Source organism: Psammomys obesus, unplaced genomic scaffold, assembly GCF_907164565.1.
Source record: "Psammomys obesus unplaced genomic scaffold, mPsaObe1.curated_primary_1811, whole genome shotgun sequence".
Taxonomy (NCBI): Eukaryota; Metazoa; Chordata; class Mammalia; order Rodentia; family Muridae; genus Psammomys; species Psammomys obesus.
In genome coordinates, this window is record NW_026596134.1 from 25,837,461 (window position 1) to 25,864,566 (window position 27,106).

The 27,106-nt window shown below is 46.8% G+C and overlaps 2 protein-coding genes and 1 long non-coding RNA gene across 4 annotated transcripts; 1 reads left to right on the forward strand and 2 right to left on the reverse strand.

Moving 5' to 3' along the window:
- Positions 1 to 11,071: 11,071 nt before the first annotated feature.
- LOC129665952 (acyl-coenzyme A thioesterase 3) lies at positions 11,072 to 15,614 on the reverse strand. Its single transcript, XM_055592915.1, has 3 exons — positions 14,772 to 15,614; positions 13,867 to 14,069; positions 11,072 to 13,160 (listed from the first exon to the last, which is right to left on the reverse strand). Exons 1-3 carry the CDS (start codon positions 15,226 to 15,228, stop codon positions 12,555 to 12,557), a joined length of 1,266 nt encoding a protein of 421 aa, XP_055448890.1. The 5' UTR covers positions 15,229 to 15,614; the 3' UTR covers positions 11,072 to 12,554.
- LOC129665955 (uncharacterized) lies at positions 15,147 to 21,346 on the forward strand. Its single transcript, XR_008718467.1, has 2 exons — positions 15,147 to 15,217; positions 15,632 to 21,346. It is a non-coding gene; the product is annotated as an uncharacterized LOC129665955 (long non-coding RNA).
- A 1,626-nt stretch (positions 21,347 to 22,972) lies between these two features.
- On the reverse strand, positions 22,973 to 26,884 carry LOC129665956 (peroxisomal succinyl-coenzyme A thioesterase). 2 transcript variants are annotated; one of them, XM_055592923.1, is made up of 3 exons: positions 26,306 to 26,878; positions 24,952 to 25,154; positions 22,973 to 23,835 (listed from the first exon to the last, which is right to left on the reverse strand). In XM_055592923.1, exons 1-3 carry the CDS (start codon positions 26,760 to 26,762, stop codon positions 23,230 to 23,232), a joined length of 1,266 nt encoding a protein of 421 aa, XP_055448898.1. In that variant the 5' UTR covers positions 26,763 to 26,878; the 3' UTR covers positions 22,973 to 23,229. The 2 variants fall into 2 exon arrangements, with proteins under 2 accessions (XP_055448898.1, XP_055448899.1); XM_055592924.1 differs by having other exon boundaries at positions 23,783 to 23,835; positions 24,887 to 25,154; positions 26,306 to 26,884.
- Between the last annotated feature and the right edge of the window lie 222 nt (positions 26,885 to 27,106).

A 27,106-nucleotide genomic window follows, 5' to 3' on the forward strand; every position in this document is an offset into this window, starting at 1 on the left:
TCCGGCCATTTCTTGCAATAATCCTTTGTTTGATCAAAGAGAAAGCAAACAAAAATTCTATCAAATAGGAAGGGAGGGATAGAAGTGGGGGTGATGGCTATCTCAATCGGCTCCTGACAGAACTCCCGTAGAGCAGTTCGTTGACCCTATTTGGAGAGATTGTTTATTATCAATGATGGTTTCTTAAACCTCAAATCTCTATACATAGGGATTGCCTTTAACAGAAATAGGCAAGAGGGAGAGGGGGAAAATACATATCCAATCCAGTAGGGTCGAACACTGCTCCTGGAGTGAGGCCTCATTCTTCTGGAACTGGAGACAGGGTTGGTTGATCTTGGAGTCTTTTGGAGCTTGAGGGAGCAAGGTCCTGTTGGAGTTGATATGTAGGAAGGGGCATTGTCTTGAGAAGGGGTGAAAGGCTTAAAGTGGGATAGATGAGTCCAGTGAGGGAAGCCCTCAAGCTTAGCAGCTGTGGGGGTCACAAGAATCACCTTGAAAGGGCCCTGCCATTTAGGAGAAAGAGTTGGGGAACTTTGGTTTGGAGGGGAGAGAAGGACCTGGTCCCCAATGTTAATAGGAGATGGACAGGGGTTAGTGTGTGGCTGTGGTAAACAGTGGTCAGTAAAGACCCATAAGAGGGAACGGAGATGACAGAGTAAGGGAGTAAGCAGGTGGTCAGGGAGAGGAGAGGATTTAGCTGAAAGACCAGGCGTTAGGACCGGTCTCCCATACATGAGCTCAAAAGGTGAAACAGACAGAGTTTTTTTGGGGAGAGCTCGCAGCCTGAAAAGAGCCAGGGGGAGGAGTTTTACCCAATCGAGGTAAAGCTCTTGTGATAGTTTAACAAGAGTGTTCTTTAGGGATCGATTAGTTCCTTCTATCTTTCCTGAGGACTGGGGATGGTATGGGATATGAAAATACCAAGGAATGTTGAGGGCTTTAGGTAAGGTTTGGGAAATCTGAGAAGTGAACTCAGGGCCATTATCTGACTGAAGGGAGATAGGAATTCCAAAATGTGGGATAATCTCATGGAGAAGGAGATCAGAAACTGTCTGAGCTTTTTTGTTAGTAGTGGGGAAAGCCTCCACCCATCCCAAGAATGTGTCCACCAAGACCAGGAGGTACCGGACACGTTTGACTGCTAGCATGTGGGTAAAATCAAGTTGCCAGTCAGTCCCGGGGAGAGAGCCTCTAGCCTGGTGGGTAGGTAAAGGGGGGCTACGATATCCTGAGTTAGGATCTGAGGTTTGGCAGATCTTACATGAAGCAGTAATGGTCTTTAGGAAGCGCAAGTCCTCAGAGGTAGGCTGCAGGTGAGCCCTGATGAAGTTAGACAAGGCTTGACTGTTAGGATGAAAGAGCTGGTGTAGATAGGACAGGCTCTGACGAGTGTCAGGAGAGGGCGGGGGAGATGTGGGTTGTAGTGTAAGGATATTTTGTGGTGGGAGGGAGGAATCTAGGCCTTTTAGGGCTGCAGCCTTAGCTGCCTCGTCAGCCTAGCTATTCTCTTTGGAAACTATGCAATCGTCTGTCCGGTGGGACCGGCAGTGGACTATTCCAATGGCTGTGGGAAGGTGGGAGGCTTCTAGCATGGCCATAATTTGGCCTGCATTTGTTACCGATCCTCCTTTTGCTGTGAGCAACCCATGCTCTCTCCAGATGGCAGCATGGGAGAGAAGAATATAAAAAGCATATTTAGAGTCTGTATAGATATTAAGGGATTGTCCCTGGGCTAATTGGAAAGCTCGGGTAAGAGCTATTAGTTCGGCCTGTTGGTTAGTGGTATGGGCGGGGAGGGCTTGTGCCTCAATCACCTCAGTATCCAACACTATGGCATAACCTGCTTTTTGAGCTCCCTTATGTACAAAGGAGCTGCCATCTGTGTACCAGGTATAGGTAGCCTGAGGCAATGTGCCCTTCTGTATGTGTGAGGGGTGGGGCAATAGTTCCTCTAAAGTTTCAGTGCAAGAGTGAGATGGGGAACAGTCAGAGTTAGGTCGAGGAAGAAGGCTTGAAATATTAAGAGGTGGGCATGGTTGGAAAGTGAGGGTAGAGTCTTCTATTAGCGCCACCTGGAGGGAAAGGACCCTGGAAGGAGGTAAAGTTTGTAAGCCTTTGTATGTTAAAAGGTGAGACAGATTGTGAGAAGAGAAGACAGTAATAGGTGGCCCGAAAGTTAGTTTTTTTGACTCTCGAATAAGGAGCTCTGCAGCTGCCAGAATGGGCACGAATGCAGGGTGCCCATCCCTGAATTGTCAGGTCTAATTTTTTTGATAGATATGCTACAGGTGCAAAGGAGGGTCCCAATTGGTGGCCCAGGGCCCCAAGGGCATAGCCCTCTTTTTTCTGTTACATAAAGGGAGAAGGGATGTGTTAGGTCTGGAAGATGTAAGGCCGGGGCCTCAAGAAGAGCCTGTTGGAGCCTTCGAAAGGGCTTAGTAACAGGTTTTAGAAGGGGTTCAGGCAAAGGGCCTAAGGCTGCCTCATATAAAGGGCGGGCAAGAAGGGAAAAGGAGGGGACCCAGGACCGTAAGAAACCAGCCATTCCCAGAAACGATAAGATTTCTTCTTTATTAGAGGGAACTGCCAGCGACCGTATTAGCTCTTTTCTGTCTAGGGTAATACCCTTGTGAGTTGGATTTATTGTTAGTCCCAGGTAGGTGACCTCAGAAGTGGACAGCTGGACCTTGGAGGGTGAGACCCGCTAGCCCTTGCTGGATAGGAAATTTAGAAGAGCAGAAGTGTTACTTTGGCTAACTTTTAGGGAGGGGCTACAAAGGAGAAGGTCATCTACATATTGTATAAGTTTAGACTTAGGGAAAGATAAGGAGAGTAGATCAGAGGCTAGGGCCTGGCCAAAAGGCATTCTCCATTGGGAGGTGAGAGAGTCGGTGACTTTCCAGAGGCGTCCCAAAGGAAGGTGTGACTCTAACAAGAGGTGTTACCTAATCCAATAGCTCGTCAGATTGTCAGCTTTTGGCCAGGGACCGGGGTGCAATACCAGGAGGCATGGCTGAGAGCACACGGCTGCCTAGCTAGGTCTTCTTACGAGCGAGTGAGTGAGTAAGCAAATGAGCCAGGCAAACAAGAGGGAGGGAAAAGAGACCGTCTGTGACTGAGAGCTCTCCCAGGGGAAACTGAGGCCCTAATAGGGATGGAGGTCTAGCAATAGGGATCAAATGTGGCCAGTAAAGGCTGTGGTTGGGGGTTCCCCCACTTCAAAGAGCAGTGGGAAGGTGCCGGACTCTCAACTGTCACTCTTCCCTTGCCCTGAGAAACGTTTATGCTGACCAACAGGGAAAATCACCAATCCTTCCGGTGTTGGATGCCTCGGCAGTGATCTGGTAGCCGGAAAGTGGAGATCTCAGGTAGATTTGAAGCAAAATAGGTCTCCAGCAGCCCCAGCAGGTGCGGGCACTCCCCACTCGGTGTGCCCACTAGAGAGAACCTATCCCAGCCAAGGTGATCCCAACACAGGGGTCGGAAGACAACTTTTGGGAGTGAGTTCTTACCTTCTACCGTTGTAGGTCCTGGGATTGAACTTTGCCCCCTGAGCTATTTTTTTTCTGGCCTCCATTTTGAAAAATTCTTTAAGGAAGTAGACAAAATTACTCGATTCCTCAGTTAAAGAGCGTCTTCTCCGCACTGGAAGGCAAGCTCCTGGTACTGTCATCTTGGACCTTCCTCCCTGGGCAGGCGAGGCCACAGGTCTGATCACTTAGGCCTCTGCAGCTCCACCTCACAGTTCACACCCTTCTTTTGCATGATGCTAAGCTTGCTGCCAGCTTCAAGACTGATTATCCCTGTGTGCTTGGCCAGTTCTTTTGGACCTCACTGGTGTGGACAAGGCCAGTTTCTGCTTGCCAGGGGGAATGTGGGCACTGTTTGTGTTATAAAGTCTTGACCTGGATTCTTTCCTCTGCCCTGTGGCCCTCAGCTTCTGTGCTGTAGTCACCACTGTACAGAGAATACCTTGTATATTGTATGGATGTATTGCCTGTCGATTAAAAAAGAACTATGGCCTATAGGAAAAGGTAGAATAGAAGGTGGGACATCCATCAGGCAGGAAGAATTCTGGGTTAGAGCCAGGTGTGGGAGATTCACCTGGGAAGATGTGAGGACAGACACATAGACCCTGAGCAGAGGTAACCAGCGACAAAACAGAGTGTAGATAGGATAAATGGGTTATTTAAAGTTATGAGCTAGTCAGAGAATAGTGTAGCCTAGGTTTTTGTAAATATCTCTTGAGTCTCATGAGTCATTATCATTTTGGGAGCTTGGGGCCAGGAGAAAAAAAACATGAAATCTACAATTACACACCACCAAATTCTAGAAGTGGGCCTTTCACATTCTAGGGAGAATATTTTTGTACAGAAAATTAATTTACATGGATATGGCAGCAACTCTTGAACAATAAAAAGAATAGATTTTATGTTTTCTTTTGTTTGTTCATTTTGCATCAAAAAATTGTAACTTGTTTTCATTCTGGATTTGGAATTATGTGTTTATCAGAGTTGCTGACTCTCTTTCTTTTTAAAAATGTGTATGTTTGTGTACCAGGTGCATGCCTGGTGCCCAGGAAGGCCAGAAGAGGACATCAGAGTCCCTCAAACTGGAGTTACAGACAGTTGTGAGCTGCCCTGTGGGTGCTGGGAGTTGAACTAGAGATCTCCAGAAGGACATTCAGTGCTCCTAGTCCCTGGGACTTCTCTCCAGCCCTTAGTACCTTACATTTTCAGAAAGACCCAGGCAGACATAAGCTCAAAATGTAATGGAGCATGTTTCTTGGTTTCTGGACTCATAAGTTTTCTCATAGAAGAAAAGATTTACGTATAGAAGACATTCGATAAATCAGCTATGACTCTAAATTTCATATAAAGTTTAGGAAGGCAGGCATACTTGAATTTACATTTCTCAAGTGACGTCTTAGCACTGTTACTTACTTTAACGACTCAGAGATTTTATGCATTTTATTACTTAACATAATTCAAAATGTTAATTTTACAAAAAAAAAAAACCCTAGCTCATTTATAAAGATTTATCTCACATACATTCCTCTAATGTATTACTTTTAAACAACTTTATCTTAATCCAATGACAATTGCAATATTTGACAACTGTGGTCATTCTTTCAAGTTTTTTCATTGTCAAAGTAAAAAAAAAAAAAAAACAAAAAAAACCCTGTAAGATAAATTACTGTCCTTGATAAGCATGAAACAATGAATATAGAATTGTACTAACATTTGCAAGAACATAATCTTACCTTGCCTGCAAGCCCAGGAAAAAATATATGTCAGCAAAGTTTTACTTAAGTCATATGAACTACTAATAATTTAGGGTTAATTACTATGGTCTTAACAGTTTCAATTTCTGTGAATGCTCATCTATTTATAAATAGAATTTCTTATGAGATTAAAAAAAGTATGTATTTTCATTTTATGTGTATTGGTGTTTGGTCTACATATATGTCCGTATACCAACTTCATGCAGAGCCCACCGAGACCAGAAGAGGGCACCAGATATCTTAAAACTGGAGTTTCAGACTAGCTGTGAGTTGTCATGTGAGAGCTGGGAATTGAACCTCCGTCATCTGGAAGTGCAGCCAGTGTTCTTAACCACTGTGCTCTCTGTCCAGCCCTCTTTAGGTGATTTTGACATGAGGACACAACCAACATACTGCAAGTGAGCAGATAATAACACTTGAACACAAACGTACCTCAGTGGTATAGCTTCATTTCAGAATTCAGTCATGAGCCAAAATCAGAAATCAAGAAATGTAAACTTACCAGTTTATAAAAACACAATTGAATCCATTGTATTTCTAATAAAATGGGATGAATGAAGCTTATTTGCGCATGTGGCCAAATTTTAAGGTTTCCATTTGTCCTGTACTCTAATCTTTTGAAGGGCATGTTGTTGTTAGAGTTGTTGTTTGTTTGTTTTGTTTTAAGACCCAGCCCTTTCACGGTGCTTAGCTCTAGTACATTCTATTGTGGTATAACTTTATCTCTAATCTTAATTGAATCTTCAGAGCACTGAATTGTATTGCCTTTGTTAATCTGAGGGAGAAGGAAACGGGGGTAAATGCATGGGGAATCCAGTGGCTATTTATTTGGTGAGTTCGCTTAGTTCAAAGGGTGGCCCTTAGTTCCTCAGTTCTGCACACTGGGCTTTTGGCCAAGGCCAAGGCAAGGTTTTTCACATATTTTGCTAACTAGAGGTTTTGTTTTAATGCTTACCATGCAACAAAACTGTTACTAACATTTTTAACAGTGGTTCAGCTGTTACTAAAATGTGTAACTTCTAAACTTAGATTGGGGCAGATGGCTACAGTGCAGCAAACTGCCCTCAGTGCCTGCAAGGAACGCAGACTGGAGAATCAACAGCCACCCCTCAGACGGAGGACTAAGTGCAGGCTGGACTCTTTCTGAATGTTGTGATCAGAAAGAGTGAGGCCATCTTCTGGCTGCTTTCCTACAAAGCTGAGCCTCTGCTGGTTGGTGGTTCGAGGTGGAGGTTGGAGATGTCCTTTTTGAAAGATCTCTGGCTGGGTATCTTTCGTCTGAGAGACCCCCTCCCAAGGAACAACGAGGCCATTCGGATGCAAACAGCAAGAGGCTTTTATTTTGATATACGGGTACCTGGGGCAGCAGAGTCATTCGGAGGACTTTGCGGGCCCCCCTGGGTGGAAAGCTGGGTTTTTTATAGGGTTTTAGAACAGAAGCGTGAGTACAGAAGCAAGAAGCATAGTTACAGGGGGCTGATTGGTACATTCAAATGAGACCACAATTTGAGTCAGAGTTTGGCAGGGACACCAAGATTCCAGGAACTGGGTGGTCAAAATGGTCATGATGACCCCTTGACGTGGCCCGTCACCCGTTGTTTTCCTTAGGACCCTTATCTTAACTGGAACAGTCTCACAGATATCCATGAGGGCGATTAATACAAACTGTTTTTAGCTCAACTGGGGCAGCCTGACCGCAGATATCCCAAGTGGGTGACACAGCTGGGTTTCTTAGTAATTTTTTAGTTTTTTATTTAGCCTTCAGAGTTTTACAAAACAGTGGTGTCCCACAAAATGGCGTTAGCTATGTTTAACTTAGGGTGAGGCAGGGGTCTTTCACTTTTTATCCTGGATCTTGGCCTTCACAATCTTGATGGTGTCACTCGGCTCCACCTCTAGAGTGATGGTCCTGCTGGTCAGGGTCTTCACGAAGATTTGCATTTTCACCTGTTAACAAATGTGATGAAACCCCAAAATGGCCAAGCGTGTCAGAAACATCTAGACTCAAGAACTACTGAACCGGCACAGCCCCTGTCACTCACTAGTTTTTGGCAGCACAGTGGTGCATTAAAGTAGCTGTAAGATCAGAAGCTGCAGAGCATAGACCTGGTTCAGTATTATAGAATTTCTTGTTTACTGTGCAGCTAGAGGTGGACATGGCCTGTTAATAAGGAAATGCTTCAATCAAGTGGCTGATTGTGCAAACAATGACTCCAGGACAACATCCACCTGCCACACATCAAAAGGCCCTGTGCTGTGCTCACTGATTTTTCAGAACTGATTTTTAGGGCAGGTGCTGCAAAGGAATTTTAATCCAGCAACATGGCTGCTCTTATCACATCCAAAGACCTTTTAGGTCTGTGTGATCTGGCTAGAATATAGACATGCCCTCAGTACACACCTTTAATCCCAAATAATGAAGGTAAAAGTTAGTTTGTAGAAGGAGCACCTATGGTTGAAGGTGATGTCTAATTGAGAGGCAGACAAAGGGATGAATCAGAGAAAGATTTGACAGAATAGGATATGTTCAACTCTCATGAGGAGAGGAAAGAGGGGTGACTTAAGAGTGCAGAACAGAGAGAGAAGAGAGAGGGAGAGAGAGGAGGCAGTTGTTTTGCCGGGAGAGTTTTACAGAGACAGATTGAAGAGAGAAAAAGCTAGACACAAGTGAAGACAGAACAAGCCAGGCAAGGATTCAGATTAGAACAGATAGCTAGAGTTGGTTTGAGGCCAAGCAGAGCAATTCAATCAGAAGCTGAGAGGAGCCAGTCTGAATCAGTCATCTTGGAGAGGAGTTTGAGCCGGAATAGCTGAGTTGAACCAGCCAGCCAGAGTTCGGAACAAACTGGAAAGGGTGAAGTTATTCAGCAGTAAGCCTCCAAGATGACAATGACATCTGGAGAATAAAGGTGCACTGGGAGTTAATCTCTTCTGGCCCCTTCCATAACCAGCCACACCAGTGTCATTTCATAGAGATGCCTGTCTCCTTGGGTTTGTTCAGTGGCTACTCCATCCTCATGCCCATGAAGAGTGGGCGCCCAAGAGCTGTGCAGAAGAAAGCCTTTCAGGTAGGGACTGGGTCTGCTTCTCCCCTCACATCTTGGGTTGTTACAGGATATTTGATCCAAGTGTGAACCCTGAGAATGTGAACTGTAAAAACCTGTTTCTTGTTTGGTGTGGCTCAGCCCTTGCACACACCTTTAACCCAAGAGCGTTCTGTACACAGGATTTAATAGAGTTAACCCTGGGTCAAGCAGTGGAGCAAGTAACCAGATGACAGGGATTTAACAGAAAGGAGGGACTTTGAGATTTGAAGGGTATTTAAGACATGGAGAAGATGAGGTTTTAAGCCTTTTCCTCCTGGGCTGTCAGGTGAGCTAGCAAGCTTTTGGCTTTTGCCTTCTGGGATGTGAGCTGTGTAAAAAGGCTTTTTCCTTCTGGGACATCTGCTTGTAAGGGTTCGAGAATCACTGAAGGAAGACGCCCAGACTCAAATAGGACGTAAAAGCTAGGAGTGTTTATTCTGCAAAAACAACCAGCATGCAGGGGTCGACCATTCAGACAAAATGATGACCTGCAGAGGAGCTAGAAGGCTCCTTTTAAAGCCAGCTTGGGGATGTCCAGTCTCTGTTAGGTAATCCTCACCAGGATTGGTTGGGTTCACGGCAAGGGATACTTGTACATTCCTGATTGGTTCTGACCTCAGGGGAGGAACAGTCACCTCATACAGCCCCAGGCCAGATGTCAGGGCAGTTGCTGATTTGCTGCTCATCTCCTATGGCTCCCCCGCCCCCAGGAACTCATTAAGCAGGAAAGGGAGAAAGGTGGCAAGAACTTTGGTCCAGCTTTGGATGTGGTCTCAGAATGGAGTTAGTCAGGTCCTCTCATGCTGAGTAGGAAGATCAGCTGGTGCTTCCTCTGCCTCTCTGAGCTAGTAGGTTTTCACCCCAGCCTCTGGCTCCTGAGTCTTTATAGGCAAAATGGAAGTTTAGGGATTCACTTTCTTTTTAACAACGTTGGGTCTGACTAGAAAGTAACATGATATGACAGCAGCGGGCCAGGCCTGCTCTCTTGATACTGTTCTTTGCTCTCTCAGCGGTATACATTTGGGGTTTTTTGTTTGCTCGTTTACAAAATAATGTTTTTCTAAAATGCAAGCATAAATTATGTCAACCCTTTCTCACAAACCTTAAAGGTCTATCCTCTTTTGTCCCATTAAATACATTTTCACACCAATTTAATGCCATCTGCCACCTGTCATAGTCCTTATCAGAACACACTTGAGTATTCCCATCAGAGTCTCTGAGCCTACCATTTCCAATCCTTTTGGTGGTGGTGAGTTGTTTTGTTTTCAGACAGGTTCTCTCTATGTTGCCCTAGCTAGCCTGGAAATCACTATGTAGATCAGGCTGGCCTCAAACTCATAGAGTCCCCGGTATGGGTTCTGAGAACCAAACTACAATTACCTGGAAAATCGGGAAGTGCTCTAAACTGCCGAACCACCTCCCCAGCCTCTGTCTTTGAGTTTTAAGGAGAAAAGTCATCAGGAATTGCTCACTTAAAAACGAGCACCAGGAACCTTGGATTGTGGCCCACACCTTTAAGCCCAGCTCTCAGGAGCCAGGCAGTTCCCTGTGGCAGCCTATTCCAGAGGAATAGCAAACAGCTTTAAAACTCATGGAGAGCGGCCCACCGATTAGCACAAAAACAGTGGGCCCTGAGGACTCCATGCTGTGGTGGACTATCTGCTTGCTGGCCTCTCTGTCCTCACGGCAGTCCTAGTCTACGAGCTGTACGGAACTCTCAGGGGCCTTCCAGCCCCTCACTGGGCACTGTCATTGCTGGTACAATAATAATGACTGATCTTTTTCAGGCTCTGCTTCTGGAGCAGATGAAGGGCTCATCTGCCACCCTCAGAAAGGACTGAGAGCTGCAGATTGTTAAGAATGGCCACCACCCTTAAGAAGATTTCAAGGATCTAGTAATAGTTAGGATAAGATGTTTTTGTCAGTGGCTTTGATGTAAAAAATCTTGGGGTACAATTTAAAGTTCAGAGAAGAACGCTCCTGAGAGTTGAGCGAGGGATTTTTGAGGTGAGGGAACAAGAACAAGGGCAGCCTGTCTAGTACTAGCTGACATGCCTTCCTCACTAAAGCTGGGCTGCTGAGCAAAGGCAATCATTGATTTCTTGTACCCATTTTTTTGCCCTTGGCTTCCTGATATGATTTAATAATAATAAAAAAAAAAAAACTGTTGGTGAGTCGGTGTGCATTCTGAGGATTTAAAGCAGAAATGGCACTGAACACATAAGGTGCTCAGACATTCATGTAGGTGCAGCCCTCATACATTAAAAAAAAAAAAAAAAAAAAAAAAAAAAACTAAAAAAAAAAGAACACTAGGTGGCAGGGAAGAGATGGCTGAGTAGCTAAGGGCCCGACAGGGCAGTTTCTGGCTGCCTGTAACTCCAGTTCCAGGGTATCTGATTGAGGATACCAGGCACACACATACACAGTAAAAAAAAAAAAAAAAAAAAAAATCGTTGGTGTGGGGGTGCGAAGGGAATGGGAGAAGGTAGGCATGGTGGCATAGGCATATAATCCCAGCACTCAGGAGGCTGAAGCAAGATGATCACAAATTCAAGGACAGCCTGGGCTACATAGTTAACAAGTTTCAGGCAAGCCTGGACTACACAGTGAGATTCTACCTCTGAAATGAACGAACAAACAGGCCTCACCCAATCGATAAATCATTTACAAGTTTAAAAGAATATTAAGGAAACAAGACATGTTGACCATCTAAGTAATGTTTAATATAATTAAGGCTTAAGAAATGTTGATTAGGCCAGGTGGTGGTGGCACACACTTGGGAGGAGGCAGAGGCAGGCGGATCTCTGTGGGTTCGAGGCCAGCCTGTCTACAGAGTGGTTACCGGACAACTAGGGCTACACGCAGAGAACCCTGTCTCAAACAAAACAAAACAAACGTTTATTATTTTGGAACTATTTGTATCTAGTGATAGCATTCTTATATACATGCTTATCATTGTTAAAATTACTTGTGTAATTAAGCTAAATAATGTTTTATCAACTTCTGAAGCACCCAAATCATAAGCATTCCTATGTATAAACAGGAACCTAATACAACTTTTTGCTCAGAAAAAAAACAAAAATCCTTAATCACCCAAAAGAAAAACAAAGATGTAAACTGAATTTCCCTTGAACTTTGATAATTTTTTTATTCTTACTGGCTGGTGGCTAAGACGTTAATTCCATTCTAAAACAAGAAACCCACACCCGACATCACAACACAGTTGATGTCAGCGTTGTCCGCTGGGACTCATGAGGAACTGGTGCTCGGGCCACTAACAGAGAGCGGCTCTGCAGGCTGACGGGTCTCAAAAGGAGTGGTGTCTCCAGATAACACACACGTAACTTTTAGGTCACTTTCAGATTACTTAAAATTCGAACCACAGTAGAAATGATGGCATGAGAAGATCTGCATATGCAAATCTACAGTGAGTAGAATCCACATGACGGAGCCCGCATGATGAAGGGCCACTGTTTCTGCTTTTTGGTTTTTGTTATTAAGGTAGGGTATTTCTCTGTGTAGCCCTGGAACTCACAGAGATCCACCTGCCTCTGCTTCCTGAATGCTGGGATTAAAGAGGTGGGCCACCACTGCCCGGCTGTTTACGTTTTCAAAACCATGTATTTTAATTTGTGTGTGTGTGTGTGTGTGTGTGTGTGTGTGTGTGTGTGTGGCAGGGGTATGATCACGTGTGATCGGATGCCTGAGGAGGTCAGTCGAGACCTCTGGATCTCTGGGAGCTGGAGTTACAGTCATTCGTGAGCTGCGTGGTTCCAGCGCTGGGAACCAAACTTGTGTCCTCCAGGAACAGCACATGCTCTTAACTGCCACCTTTCCAGCCCCTATTGATGTCCGTCTAAACAGTAAGTAATCGTTTGTTTTCAATCAGCCGTTTAGAAAGTATGGAACTCCAGTAACCCGGCCTTTTTTCAGAGCTGCAGCTCTTGCCAACTTCGGGCTGGCCAAGGGCAAAAGGTCAGTCTTTGCTACACCTTATGTTTTCTGTACAACCACTGCCCTCTCAGACATACCAATAAGGCCTGCAATTAAAAAGAAATTGAGTGAGGGGGAGACTCCACCCTGACAGAAAATAGAAACACACACACAAACAGTGGAGAGTATTCCCAGGAGAGATCAGCATCAGAGATGGCAAATAAAATAAAATAACTTAAATTAAAAAAAAATCATAGTTTGGCTGGGTTTATCCTCTCTTGGCCACCCAAATGTTTGTGGAAAAAAGTCTGGAGCTGCTGCCATGCGTCCACCTGGGCCATGGCATGAGCCCGGGGCTCCCCTCCCCAGATGACAGGAGCACCCACCAGGCTGTGCAGGGAAGCCTTGCACCAGGGGAGGTAAGGGGGCTCAATGTTGTGACCCGTGTCTGGGTAGCAGATGATCTGGGGCTCCTTCTTCCCATGGGCCTGTAAGCGTTTGGAGGCCTCTCTGGCATAGAACTCGCTCCTCCAGTTGTGGTCATCCAGACCAACGAGGAACAGGAAGGCCGTGTCAGACCTCTCCACGGGGATGATGCTCTTCTGGTCAGGTCCTTCCAGAGGATTGTTCAAGGCATCTACAACGTCTTTGAGGCCATCTTTGGTCCTCTTGATTCGTCTGATGTCCATGCCCACTGGGAGCACAGTCTCATCCTTGTACTGTAAGGTTCCACCAACGATGGATATACAGCCGTTGATGATGACAGCAGCTGTGATATTTTTCAGGAAGGAGGCCATAGCAAAGCCAAGTTCACCCCCTTTGGAGATGCCAAGCACCCCAACTCCTGGACCTTTTACCTGAGAAAGACAAAGACAGAAAGGAAGGAGAATGGACCCACATGAAAGGTAGCATCCACTCCTGGACATCAGGTAGCCTGAGCCTGACTCTGGCTCTCTCATCCCAGCTTTGGGAGGGTTATGGGGGCATCTTCAAAGCTCAGCATCCATCTGCAGCTCAAATGGGAACAAGCTCTGAACGTGATGATACCACAAGAAGCACTCAAACAAGTCGGGAAATTGGTTCGCAATTTAGGCCTGTACCTTCTTATACATCAGTGACCCTTGAACTCACACAAGTTCACGGCAACTGGAAAAGTGGGAAGTCAAACCCAGGTGACATTCTGCCTGTAAGGTGACAAGGTGTATCTATAAACACTGGGGAAGAGCCTATTTGTCAAAGAAAATGTTTTCTTCCTAAAAATAATACCTATGCTTCGTCTTGACTACCTTGTTTGGGCCAGAAATGGACGCTGCAGGAAGGAACCTTCTCCCCTCAACAACCTGGGAAGGTTGGCCACCCTGTCAGACTTCTGAGCACCAACCTTCTCATGCCCCCCCCCCCCCCGCAAGATCATCCCAGTTAAATACGTTTTACTCTGTAGATCTGGAAAAGACTAAATGTTGATTGTTATAGAACCTGAAGCTACAAGGAGGCAAATCCAGCTTTGGCTTGAGGAGGCATTTAGGACCTCAAAACCTAAACTGAAATACTGTAATGGCCAACCTGAGGGTGACTGAGCAGGTAGTTCACGGCTTCCTCGAAATACTCCAGGTGGATCACGTCCATGTCCTTGGGGAGGTCGTCGTAGTTATAATAAGCCAGAGCCATCACGGCAAAGCCCTTCCCAGCCAGCAGACTGGCTCGATACTCCAGGAGGCCATGTCCAATTCCAAAAAGGTCCATGATCCCAGGAAAGGGTCCAGTTCCTTGGAAAAAGGGGGGGGGGAACACCCCTTGCAGATTTAGTTTCCAAATATCTCGGTATCTCATTCTTCTGTGTATATAACGGGGCAGGAGGAAAGATGTGGTACATCCAAGCCTCTTCTCTGTTTTTGAAAATATGCCTTGTTGCGTGGTCTATTAGTGGGAGAACTAGGACGTTACCTTTCCTAAAAATGCCAACTGGGGATCGGCCCTCCCTCATTGGCCTAGACCCACTCCTATGGGTGACTCATGCAGCCTCAAGTCAACAGCACCTCCTGAATGTGCAGCAGTCCTGAGCGGCCAGCACCAGGTTGGGGTGTCACCGATACCAGACGTCCCTAAACCATGGGCTCGGAGGAAGTCTTTTTCCTATTTTAGCAACACGGCATCTTTTTCGGAACCTTGCAACTCAGAAACGGATGGTTTGATTGCCCAAGTTCTGTGAGAGCGAGTCATCAGTGGTCATCTTGGAAACCCCAGTTCCCGAGGCCTGGGCGAGCTTTGAGGCTCTGCTCCTGAGGTGAGTTTCTGTTCAGGACTCCCCCAGCCCTGAACCTGAGCCCGCCAGGCTTTTCCAGGGGCCACCCACCTCTAAGAGCCGCGTGCAGTGTGGGAGACAGGGAAGACGGGGCCCAGGGGCCGCACCCCTGAAGCATCCCTGGTTGCAAGCCCAGGACGGGGGGGGGGAGGGGGGAACAGCTCACCTGGGGGCAGGAAGAGCGTGGCGCGCACCCGGCCCTCGCGCACGGGCACGCGCCGCACCCCGGGAGCCAGGAAGTGGCGCTCGTGCCCCGCCTTGGCCAGCAGCCGCCCGCCGTCGGGCTCGTGTCCGTCCAGCACGTCCAGCTCCAGCACGAAGGGCGTCTGCACGTCGCGCTTGACCAGGCGCCAGAAAGGCCGCTCGGGCTGCATGGCCCAGAGCAGCCCCATGGGCTCGAGCCCCGCGAAGCTGCCGCCCAGCGCGGGCGCGCGCGCCAGGTCCAGCTGGCCGTGGGCATCGGCGCGGTAGCGCGCGTGGGCGCGGAAGAGCGCGCCCTTCTCGTCGCGCAGGGCCGCGCGCAGCGTGACGGGCTGCCCGGGGGCCAGGCCGCGCACGGAGATGCGCACCGGCTGGTCGCAGAGGCAACCATCCGCGGGCTCCAGGATCACCGTAGGTGCCATCCGGCTCTGGGCGGTAAATGAGTGCCTTGCTTCAAATTCTGCTTTGATGCTTTTAAGCCTCCGGAGAGTTGCTGTCACAGGTTTTCAACCCTTCCGGGTTCATTTCGAAGCCGCTGTGCCCCGCCCCCTAGCGTTTATTAACTACTACTAAGGTGCGGGAAACGTGTCATGGAAATAATGTGTCAAAGAAAGGAAAAGCTACCGTTCCAAAAATCTGGATTGTGCTAACGCACTGCCAGGGGGTTGTAATTCTAGAGACCCACGGGAAATAGGGCTTTATTCCCTTACTCCTCTGTGCACCCTTACCGAGCCTCTCTCTAGACTTTGTGGAACCTGGAGCCACGCCTATAGAAATCAAACCTCCTGAGACACACACTGATTCCGCGCCTTAATCATTTTCCAGGTAATGGTGCCTGTGGAGCTGACGATTGCGGTGGTTGTCTGAAGTAAGGTTTCACCTGGCTCAGGTTGACCTTGAGCTTGCTCTGCTAAGGATGACCTCCTGGCCTCCTGCCTCCGCCTCCCAAAGGCTGGGATCGCAGGCCTGGACCACCACTCTGCACTCTTCCCGATGTCTTTAAATGAAACGTTTTCCTGGGATGACTCGGCGGGCTAACACGTTTCAACTGTGCTAATATCAAGCAGGGAACTGGTGTTTTTCCAACTCAGCCAAGAGAAAGGTCAGGCAGACCGGGTTATTTAAAAGGATTTCGTAAACGGACCTTGTTACAAAAGCATAGGTAGCTGTCCTGTGAAAACAGAGACCAAGGTTAAAAGGTAGGTCAGAGTTAACGCTGTGAAGCTGGGAATGGAGACTTAAAAAGGCTTGCAGCTGGGCATGAGAGCTAGCCTGGCTTCCCTGAGGCGCCTTCCCCGAGGAACTCAGGCAAGGCATTGTTCCCCAATAGTGTATTATTGCTCCTAATGCAGCTAATGGAAGCTGACTAAAGTTTAAGGGTGGCTTCCAAAAATAAAATGTTAAAAAATGACCTATTTCACACCGCCCCTACTATGAGCTAAATATGAAGTAACCAAGGAAAACCACAGCTATGTCTTAGTAGCCGTGATAACTCTTAACTCTCCATAGACAGTAAAGGAAAAAGGCCAGTATAAAGGTGCCAGCTGACCACGTATCCTAGAAACAAAGAAAGCATAGGTTAAGTGGCTAGCAGACCCCACCAGGGTTTAGAACCAGCAAGACCCTGCAAAGTCGGAGCCAAGCAACACTGGGCAGGACTGGAACTACCAGCGGACAGACAGGGTCAAGAGCTAAGAATGTAGAAGTCAGAGATGGACAGACAAGGGCTCCAATCATCCCTAACTTGGCAAGCAGTGCCCCAAACAGCCTGTCAGCTCCCTTACTGGACCAGGGGAATGTGCATTGAACGCGTGCCTTACGGCTGCTCAACTTCCCATGCTTAGAGAATTAACCAATAGGGATTTCCCCAGTGTTGGTCGGCTTTCTGCCCCAGTCCCATAAAAAGTCCCTAGATAAGCTCAAAACAAAACAAACAAACAAACAAAAAAAACCACAACCCTTTTTTTCTTCTCTTGGGGGCCTCTCCAGAACTCTGCTTTCTGCAGTATTTCATCTTCATTCTTTAAGCTTTCTGCCTACAGTAATTTAAAAAAAGGCAGCTGGGAAGCAAAGGATCAGAGGCATCCCAAACAGCCCTCAAGGGTGTGCGCCCTGTGGCCTCACTTCTTCCGTTAGGCCCCACCTCCTAAAAGTTGTACCACTTCTAATATCGACACAGACTGGAAACTAAGTCTTCAGCACGTGGCCTTTGGAGGACCGTTTGAGAGCCGGCCATAAAAGGAGGGTTGCCTTGCCTACAGGTGACCAGTTGAAATGGAAGACACAGTTTTCAAAGTGACTGCTGCCGCTGTGTGCAAAATCTTGTCATCCTGGTGACAAATTGGCGTCCACCTCTCTTGACTCACTTCTCAAAACACTTATCTTCAAGTCACCTAGTTGTGGGCTTGCCAAGACCTTTCCCTTAATTGCAGCTGATAATCAAGTTGAGAGAGTGAATGTTTCCTGGACCACGGATTACTTTTATAATGTTTGTGGGGTGGCCAATGAACATTGCCACAGAGCCGGGGCATGAAACTCTTCTATCAACAGGAGGAGACAGGGACTTGTCCAAAGGCATCATTTGCTGACTCCACTATTCACTACCAACAGCACCCTTTCCCTTAGGCATCTCTTCCTCTGACTGTGTACAAGAGGAGTATTTAAGTATTTGGAAAATAATGAATATTTGTTTGTGTTTGTTTCTGTTTTTGAGACAAGGTGTCAACCGTGTGTCCTTGATGGCCTAGAACTCACTACATAGACCATGCTGGCCTCAAACTCCCTGATTATTATTATTACTGTATTTACTAAAATGAGATCATCTGCAGGGGTTTTCTCCAACTTCTCATAATTAAGGTCAAGAACTTATCCATATTCATGAAACACAAGAACAGAACACCTAACTCTAGTCAGATGGAAGGACTGGGGAGTGCCTCAGCAGCACAGGATTTGCAGAGCAAGAACAGGCTGTGTGTTTTGTCTCCAGCACCAGAAATAAGTAAAACAGAGCACATGTCTTTAAAAAAATCATAGAATCCTGGCAGAACCGCCGCTCCCAAGGTCAGACTAGGATGCTTTATTAAAATAGGATAATTGAATATTTCTTGTGGCTTTTGAGTTTTTACCATCTTCCTTAAAAGTTGAAATGTGGAACAACCCAAGGTAAAATCTAAGGAGCATATTCCCACCCTCACCACTGTGCCTGGTGAATACACCGGGGTTTGTCGGTAGGTGAACTCCTCAGTAGCTGCCCTGTCTCTTGCCAGGATCCGCACCTTGAAATAATTAACGTGCCTCCTCCTCCTGCTGTCGATTTAATTGTCTCTGTGAAGTCAGAAATTTTCTTCCATTTTCTTTTCTTTCTTCCTTCCTTCCTTCCTTCCTTCCTTCCCCCATCCTTTTTGTAGCCTTGGCTGTCCTGGACTCTCTTTGTAGACCAGGCTAGCCTCAAAATTACAGAGATCTGCCTGCCTCTGTCTCCCTGAGTGCTGGGATTACAGGCGTCTGGCACCTTGCCCTGCTATACACCAATTCTTTATGAGTTTAGTTTTATCAGATTCAGCTTAATTATTCACAGAGGTGCAGCCAGAGAATCTGTTTACCAGATAGTAGTCTTAGCTTTAGAAACTTTTTCAGGTAGCCAAGCCAAGGCAAGTTTTATTTTGTGGGGTTTTGTTGGTGATGTTTGTTTATTTTGAGACAGGGCTCTCAATCTGTAGCCCCAGTCTCTTTGGAATATTTCCGCTTCAGCATCCCAAGTTCCGAGGTTACACAGAGGTAGACAGAGTTTTCACTGAGCATCTGTGATATCTTGAGAATACAGAGCCTCGTTGAAGGTGTCGAGTTTTTCTTACTGTCAGTCTGGAAACCGTGGTAGGCAAACATTATACAGATTTTTGAAATATGCTAATGTTTGTTTTTAATTGTGTTATACAGAGAGAATATTCTTTTGAACTTACCCAAACAAATGTATTGCATTAATAAAAATAAAAGTATGAATAGACTTTGAAGAAATGAGGAAGGCAGAAAAAATAAGGGTTTCCACCTTTGTTTATAAATGATATTTTATGAAAGTGATGCGAGCTTTGGGGGGCTTACACAGATGTTTCTTTAAGCCTCCACAGCAAAGACCTATAAGAAAAGAGCCAGAAACACTTTACGTAGGAGACATCAAACTGGAACATGCTTGTAAAATCCTTCCACTTCAGAGGTTCAGGCAGGAGAATTACCATGAGTTAGGGAGTGATATCTCATTTTATTAAGGAAGACACAGGGGCTAAAGAGATGCTTCAGTGGTTAAGAACACTGGCTGTTTTGCAGAAGACCCAGGTTCTATTCCCAGCACTCACACGGCAGCTCACAACCATCTGTAACTCCAGTTCCAGGGGTATCTGACACCTTCCTCTGACCTCCACGGGCTCCTGTATGCTTTCGGCACACAGTCATACACTCAGGCACATGCACATACAATAAATATCTTTAGAAATTTTAAATGGGTACCACCCCTAATGTTATGAGCTTATTCATCTTTGCATGATTCTTGTTCTGCTTAATCTTTAGTAGCAGTTTGATGACTTCAGTTCCTTCTTTAAAGTTCTGGAAATGTTTATTTAGTTCCTGAGTTACCCGAAGCAAGGCTGAGTATGATAAACGACTTGGTTGAAATTCTGATGAGAATTTAGCAGCTGACAAGGAAGTTTGGTTATTTTCACTGCATACAGAATTTTGAGAACTGTGGCTCAGACTTTACGAGTGCCAGGTAATCTTCAGATTCGTGTGGGGAGCGCATGCGTGGAAACACATCGTCACGACTGCACGGCTCCACATATTCCCATGCAATCCCGTATAACCAGCAGCTGGATCGCTCCACTATCTGAAAGATGAGAGGATCCTTGAAGGTTCACCAAGGGCCCCAGGGGAAATGTTCAAGTCCAGAAGTTTTCATTTAGAACTTTGATCCTGGGAAAGTCTGCCAACGATGACCTGTTTAAAACATTTGACACAGCATTGCGAAATAATAGTCATCTGGCGAATCAACCTCCGCTAGAGATCAGGTGTATAGTTACAAAGTTACTGAAAGGCTTGAAAAAAAAAAAAAACAAACAAAAAACAGTCCTTAACTATTTTAGGGTCTCTTTAATTAAGTATGAAACACTCAATAGAAGAGCAGAAAAATAAAAATGAGAACGAAAACAAAACCTTCCAGCCACGGCACTGGTTCTGTTTGAGGGAGCCAGTTCAGACACCTCTAAGCCAAACCTGCTGAAAGGGGGCTTGAATATGAATCTGTGTGCAAATGATGAGTTTGTACTCATCATGTATGATGATATGGAAGAAGAGAAACAAGAAAGCCAGCACCTTGAACACAGGACTCTTGGAAATGGTGCAGGTGTGTGGAATTGTGTGGTTTTCCTCTAATTCAAAGCAGGAAGAAAAGCCATGAGTAAAGATTCAAGTTATCTACATTGTCAAAACAAACATTTTTGGTGTCTGTTACAACAGTAAAGTAAAAATCAGAGTAAAAGAAGAAGGGGGGGAGCTCAAAGGGGCTTATAAGAAAGAGAGACAGACAGACAGAGGGAGATGAATTAGTGGGTACTGTGAAGCTGGGAAGTTGCTCAGAACATAACCAAAACAAAACAGAACTCATAACTGACCACAAAACCTTTGCAGTTTTTTCCCTAGGGGGGAAACAAACTTGTTGAGAAAACCTGGCTCCAATGGTGTGATGACACACCTTTAATCCCTGCACTCAGGAGGCAGAGGTAAAATGCTCTTATATCTGGAGGCCAGTCTTGTTTATACAGTAAGTCCCAGGCCAGCCCAGGCTACAGCCTAAGAAGAGGAGGAAGAGGGGAGAAGGCCAGGCAGGAAGACTATCAGGCTCCAGCCAGTCTTGTTCTGAGTTCTGGTCTACCACAAAGTGAGAAGTTGTTTTTGTTGTTTTCTGAGACAGTGTTTCTCTGCGTCGTAGCCCTGGCTGTCCTGAAACTCTCTGTGGACCAGGATAACCTCAAACTCGGAGATCCTCCTGCCTCTACCTCCCAATTGCAGGGACTAAAGGCATGTGCCACCATGCTTTTTGAAGTGAGAAGTTTTTCTCCAAAGCTGCTGCTCCCGTGAATGCCATGCCTTCCCCTCCATGCTGGGTTGAAACTGGTAAAACCCCGAGTCAAATTGTTCTCTCAGGTGTTTTGTCACAATGAAGCAAAAACAGCTAACATAGACATATAACACAGATAAACGTAATCCTCTCTGGTCACAGAGAGCTGTGAGATGGCTCCACTGATTGAGTTGCTGCCACCAAGCCTGATGACCTGAATTCAATCCCCGGAGCCTGCATGGTCGAAAGAGCTGACTACCCACATTGTCCTCTGACCTACACACACACACACACACACACACACACACACAAATGTAACAAAACTGCACTTGTAAAAAATGTATGCTAATGGTAATGAGAACATCATTTTTGCTAAAGCTTGTTCAACAAAGGTTTATGTAAGGCATGTGAAATAGAAATGATTTGGGTTAATTGCAGTAATATTTTTATTTTTTCCTTTTTTTGTTGTATGTGTTTGTTTGTTTGTTTGTTTTTAAGACAGAATTTCTTTGTGTAGCCCTGACTGTCCTGGAATTTGCTCTGTAGACCAGGTTGGCCTCAAACTCACAGAGAGCCACCTGTCTCTGTCTCTGTCTCCAGAGTGCTAGGGTTAAAGATGTGCACTACCACTGCCTGGCAATTACCATAATCTAAAGTTTATTTATAGGAGTGTCCCTTTATTTAGAAGATAATTAGAACAAAATTTCTTAGAGTTTCTTTTCATGTGGGCACAAATATATAACATGTACACATGCAAAGCACACACCAACACATATGTCCAAGGATTTTATAGCTTCTAGTTTAGAATTCTAGTTGCTAGAAAAGAGGGGTTGATGAGGTGACTTAGTGTACAAAAGCAATAAACTTGCAAGCCTGGCACTGAGGGACCACGTGGGAATGAGAAACGACTGTGATTCTTTGAATTGAAGTTAGGGGCAGAGAGCTCTTGAAGGGCGGGGTGAACTGTTCTGAGAAACAACCAGCTGTAAACTATAGAGCAAAAGTGACCTGATTTTCAGGTATAAAAACCCTGTGCTTTGCATGTTCGGGGTCCTCTCCTGTCTTCGGAGGGGCGAGATAGCAATAAAACCTCTTGCTTTTACATCGAGCTGTGGTCTGTGAGAGTTCCTGGGAAGGGCGCGATCCTGAGCTCCTGAGCAATGAGACTCCAGGTCTTACAGCACCCAGAGGTCCTCACTAGGACCCATTCGAGGAGAGAACTGACTCCCAAAAGTTGTCCTCTGACCACCTACACACATACACTACTTAAATTTGTGAGTTTATGAAAGAAAAACTAATCTGATTGTGTTTCGCACAAAATGAGACAAATGAGCATCTGTACAATCTTTTGAAGGCTGTGGACCAATCTCCACAGTAATCAGAGGTTAAAACAATGTCCATAGTAAGTTAGTTCTAAAAAGCATCTTTTCCTTTCCTTATTGCCTTCTTTTAGGCTCAAGTTTAGGGAGTGACTTTTTAACAAGGCTCCAAGTGACCTTGAATAGAAAGCCAAAAGTTTTTGTTTCTTTGCTAGTTTAACACAGGTGAGAATCATTTTCAGAAATGTTATTTGGAAAATTATCTAAAGGCTTGTTTTACTCCGTTGAGATGGCAAAATCATCAGTTTTTTTGCTTTGTTTTCATTGTGTGTGTGTGTGTATGTGTCTCTGTGTGTGTGTAAGTGTGGACTTTGCACTCTTGTATATCCAGGTATATTTGCCTATGCGTGAACATCAGGTTCCCTCCTTTCAGATAACGCTAGCTTGTGTCAAGTTGACATAAACTATTCAGCACGATCACCATCTTTAAAACTAAACCATGAGTCAAAGCATTATTCACTAAAGAGTGACATGAATGCCGGGCCTGGTGATGCACGCCTTCAATTCCAGCACTCAGGAGGCAGAGTCAGGACAGTCTCTGTGAGTTCCAGGCCAGCTTCCTCTACATAGCAAGTTCCAGGCCAGCCAGGACTACTTGATGTGGTATGGTTACAACACAAACAAAGAAACAAAAGCCAATAAAATGAAGTAAAAACAACAACCACTACCACTGAAACCCTGAGCTTAGAGGAAATCATATATTTTAATAAGGGGCTGCTGTTTTTAAGCTTTATTCATTGAGTCACACACATCTGTGTCTTTAAAAAGCACATGTCATGTTGGTAAAATACCATATCGATTAATATAACTTATTCAGGTAAGTGACCTCTAAACCTCTAACGTGAATTTAATGTGATCCAGCAGAAAACTGATCACACAAAGTTAACGAACATCAAATTGACTTGACCTTGAATCTACCATGCCAGCAACAGGCAAACACACTACAACCTACAGGAAGCTCTGTTCTGGGTACAGTCCAGGTGTTTACCGAAGAAGGACAGGATTTGCTTCCACGCATCTATCTGGGCTTTAGAGTGAGCCCTGACCTCCCCTCCCCAAATCACAGGTTGGCTCACTATTTGGTGCAGGGAAGCTGGGCACATCGGGAAGTAAGGAGGCTCGATGTAATGGCCAGTCCCAGGGTAACAGATTATCTGGGGCTTCTCCTTTCCACGAGCCTGCAGCCGTTCTGAGGCTACTTGAGCGTACAGCTCACTCCTCCAGCAATGGTCATCCTGACCAGCAATGAAGAGGATGGGCCCCTGGGCCTTCTCTATGGGAATCATGCTGGGGTTCTCACAGCCCCCCGTGATATCATTCCGTATATCCACAATGTCCAGAATGCCGGAGAAAGCCACCTTCGTTCTCCTCAGGTCATGGCCCAATGGTGGGATCACAGTGCCCTTGTAGTGTATGTGTCTGGCCCCACTGAATGCAGAGCCATTCATGGAAACTGTGGCCGAGACATTCTTCAAGAACGCAGCCATGGAGAGACAAATGTCAGCTCCTAGAGAGAGGCCCAGCAGCCCAACATTTGGGCCTTTTACCTAGGGGGGGAGGAGAGAAAGAGGTAAGAGTCAAAAACATACCCAGCTAGGTGTGATGGAAGGTGCCTATAATCTAGTGGTGCGAAGTTGGAGCAGGAGGAGCAGGAGTTGAAAGCCAGTCAGCTACACAGAGAATTCAAGACCAGGCTAAGCAATTTCAAATACTGAAGAGAAAGGAAAAAAAGCAATGAAAAGACAGAGCTCCGGAGATGGCTCAGGGGTAAAGGTGCTTGCTGCCAAATTCAATTCCTGGGGCTCACAAGGTGGAAGAAGAGAGCTGACCTCTTCGCCTGTGTGCTGTGGTACGTACATAATACATACATACATACATACATACATAAAAAAGAATTTACCCAGTGCCAAAAGAAAATGCAAATAGAAGGGCTGGAGAGATGGCTCAATGCTTAAGAACACTGGTTGTTCTTCAAAGGATCATGGCAGCTAACAACTGTCCATAACTCCAATTCCGAGGAATCTGTCGGCCTCTCCTGGCCTCTCCCGGCCTCTCCTGGCCTCTGGCCGCTGTGGTGCATAGGCACAACTGCAGACAAAATACCCATGCACATGAAATAAAAGGAAATCTTTCATGGCAGACAAACCTATGCAGCCACACTTAGGAATCGGTTATAAATGCTGAGCCACGGGAGCCCTTCATGTGAGACCTCAGTCACAGTGACCTTGAGCCAGGCCTTTATTTGGCTGTATATGTTGAAGCATGTGGATTAGGCTCTGGTCCAAGGTGTGAATCATTCATCCAACCCCAGCGAAGCAACACCAGAAAATGATTAACTTCATAAAAAGAGAGACTTCAAAGTCCAACTGAGCAGTTCTTAGCCTTTGTGACTAAATTTGAGAGGAAAATTAAAGGTTATAAAGCCAACATGCTAAGATAACTAGTATTACAGCAAGAAGAATTTTACTCTTAAGGGATGAAATTTCCCACCATTTTGATGAAGATTTCCACACCATCATGGAGCTATGTGACAGAGAAAGGGGAAATGTTAGATGCCCAAAGCCGAGGAAATCTTCCTGAGAAAATTCCTCTACGAACAGAGAACAGAGCAGGCGACCGTCTCTGTAGATGGTCCCAGAGGCAGCGATTAGCAAGAGGAGAACCTGGGGGTGCCGAAGCATGAAGCATACAGCTTCTTCAAAGTAGTCCAGTTCTATGACGTTCAATTCCTTAGGGAGGTCTTCAAAGCCATAAAAAGCCAGAGCCAAGGTGGCAAAGCCGTGGCCCGCCACAAGGCTGGCTCGGTACTCCGGCAGGCCCCCTCCAACACCATACACATCCACGATGCCTGGAAACGGTCCTTCTCCTACAGAGGGCAACACGACAAGGCAAACGCATCATGTGACCCGAAGAATTCGTTTCTCTTTTAGAAACCTGCTCCCTAAATGGTTTAGTTGGTTTCTACGAAACCGATTAAACAGATCCCCGTCTCACTGCACGGAGACACAGGAGCTTTGGAGTGAGAAAAAAAAAAAAAATCTAATGGTCTCGTGGATGATTTCTTCCACCAGGGGAATCCAAACCAGGGCCCCATGGGCCATAGGAGGACTTCTCTGCTGGAGGGCTGCAGAGAATGGGAAGCAGGGGCTGAAGGGTGGCCCAGGGCTTGAGAGCCCTCCTTGTTCTTGAAGAGGACCCAGGACCCAGGACCTGGGCTCACAGCACCTGTAACTCCAGCTCCAGGGTATCTGGTGCCCTCTTCTGCACCCCACACCAGCACACACAAAGCATACACACATGAGAATAAAGTTAAATTCATTTATTTTTTTTATTCTACATGCGTTGGTATTTGCTTGAATACGTATTGCATATCTATCTGTGTGAGGGTGTCGGATACCCAGGAACTAGTTACAGTTGTGAGGTGCTGGGAATTGAACCTGGGTCCTCTAGGAAGAGCAGCCAGTGAGTGCTCTTAACCACTTAGCCATCTCTCCAGCTCCCATAAAGTTAAACTTAAAGCAGTAAATAAAAAACAGTTGACGCACAGCTGGACGTACTGTGGCATTAACCCTTGAGGGCGTGTGTGTGTGTGTGTGTGTGTTTGTGTGTGTGTGTGTGTGTTTACTGACTGGGGGAGGAGGGAGGTGGGGATGGTGCTGATCCTTGGTAAGGAAGTCACTGGGGTCTGAAGTGTGGTCTGTGGTGAAGATGGACATGAAAAAGTGGAGAGGGGACTGCGTGTGTCCAGGACAACGTGGCAGTCTCCTCCATCAGTTTTCCATGATGCCCAGGGAGCTCTGTGGTGTGGTGGACTGTAGCAAAGGGCACCTGTTTTTTCGTCAGCTGAATAACACTCCTATCCCTTTGGGATTGAGATTAAATGAGATAATGCAAGCAAAAGGCCCTGCTAACGTACCGGTGTGTTTGAGTGACCGCTGCAATGGCCAATAGCAGCTTGTCTGAACATCGCCGCCCCCCCCCCCCCTGCCGTCCTCCGTCCTCTACAACCAGATTTACCTGGGGGCAGGAAGAGCGTGGCGCGCACCCGGCCCTCGCGCACGGGCACGCGCCGCACCCCGGGAGCCAGGAAGTGGCGCTCGTGCCCCGCCTTGGCCAGCAGCCGCCCGCCGTCGGGCTCGTGTCCGTCCAGCACGTCCAGCTCCAGCACGAAGGGCGTCTGCACGTCGCGCTTGACCAGGCGCCAGAAAGGCCGCTCGGGCTGCATGGCCCAGAGCAGCCCCATGGGCTCGAGCCCCGCGAAGCTGCCGCCCAGCGCGGGCGCGCGCGCCAGGTCCAGCTGGCCGTGGGCATCGGCGCGGTAGCGCGCGTGGGCGCGGAAGAGCGCGCCCTTCTCGTCGCGCAGGGCCGCGCGCAGCGTGACGGGCTGCCCGGGGGCCAGGCCGCGCACGGAGATGCCCAGCGGCTCGTCCCAGCAGCTGCGGCCCGCGGGCTCCAGCACCAGCGTCGCCTCCATGCCCGGCCTGCGGGGCGGAGCGGGGGGGAAGGGGGGGGACCGCGGGGAGCGCCACGCGAGTGCGGAGCACAGCCTGGCCTGCTGTGGAGCCGACCCGGGAGGTGTGTTCTCTAGGACCCAGGCAAGGGAGGGACAGGGACCGAAGTCCGTCAGCAGGTTGGGCCGCAGGGAGGTCAGAGGACTGGCTTGGGGGTTGAGCTAGGCCAGAGGATTCTTTTCACCACTCCCATGTGATGTAAGCGTGATCGGTGATGGCACCAAGTGACTAAGTCAAGGCAAAATTCGATCCTTCCGTGGATTCAGCAGCTTTCTAAGACGATGAAACAAAACCAACAGCAAGAATC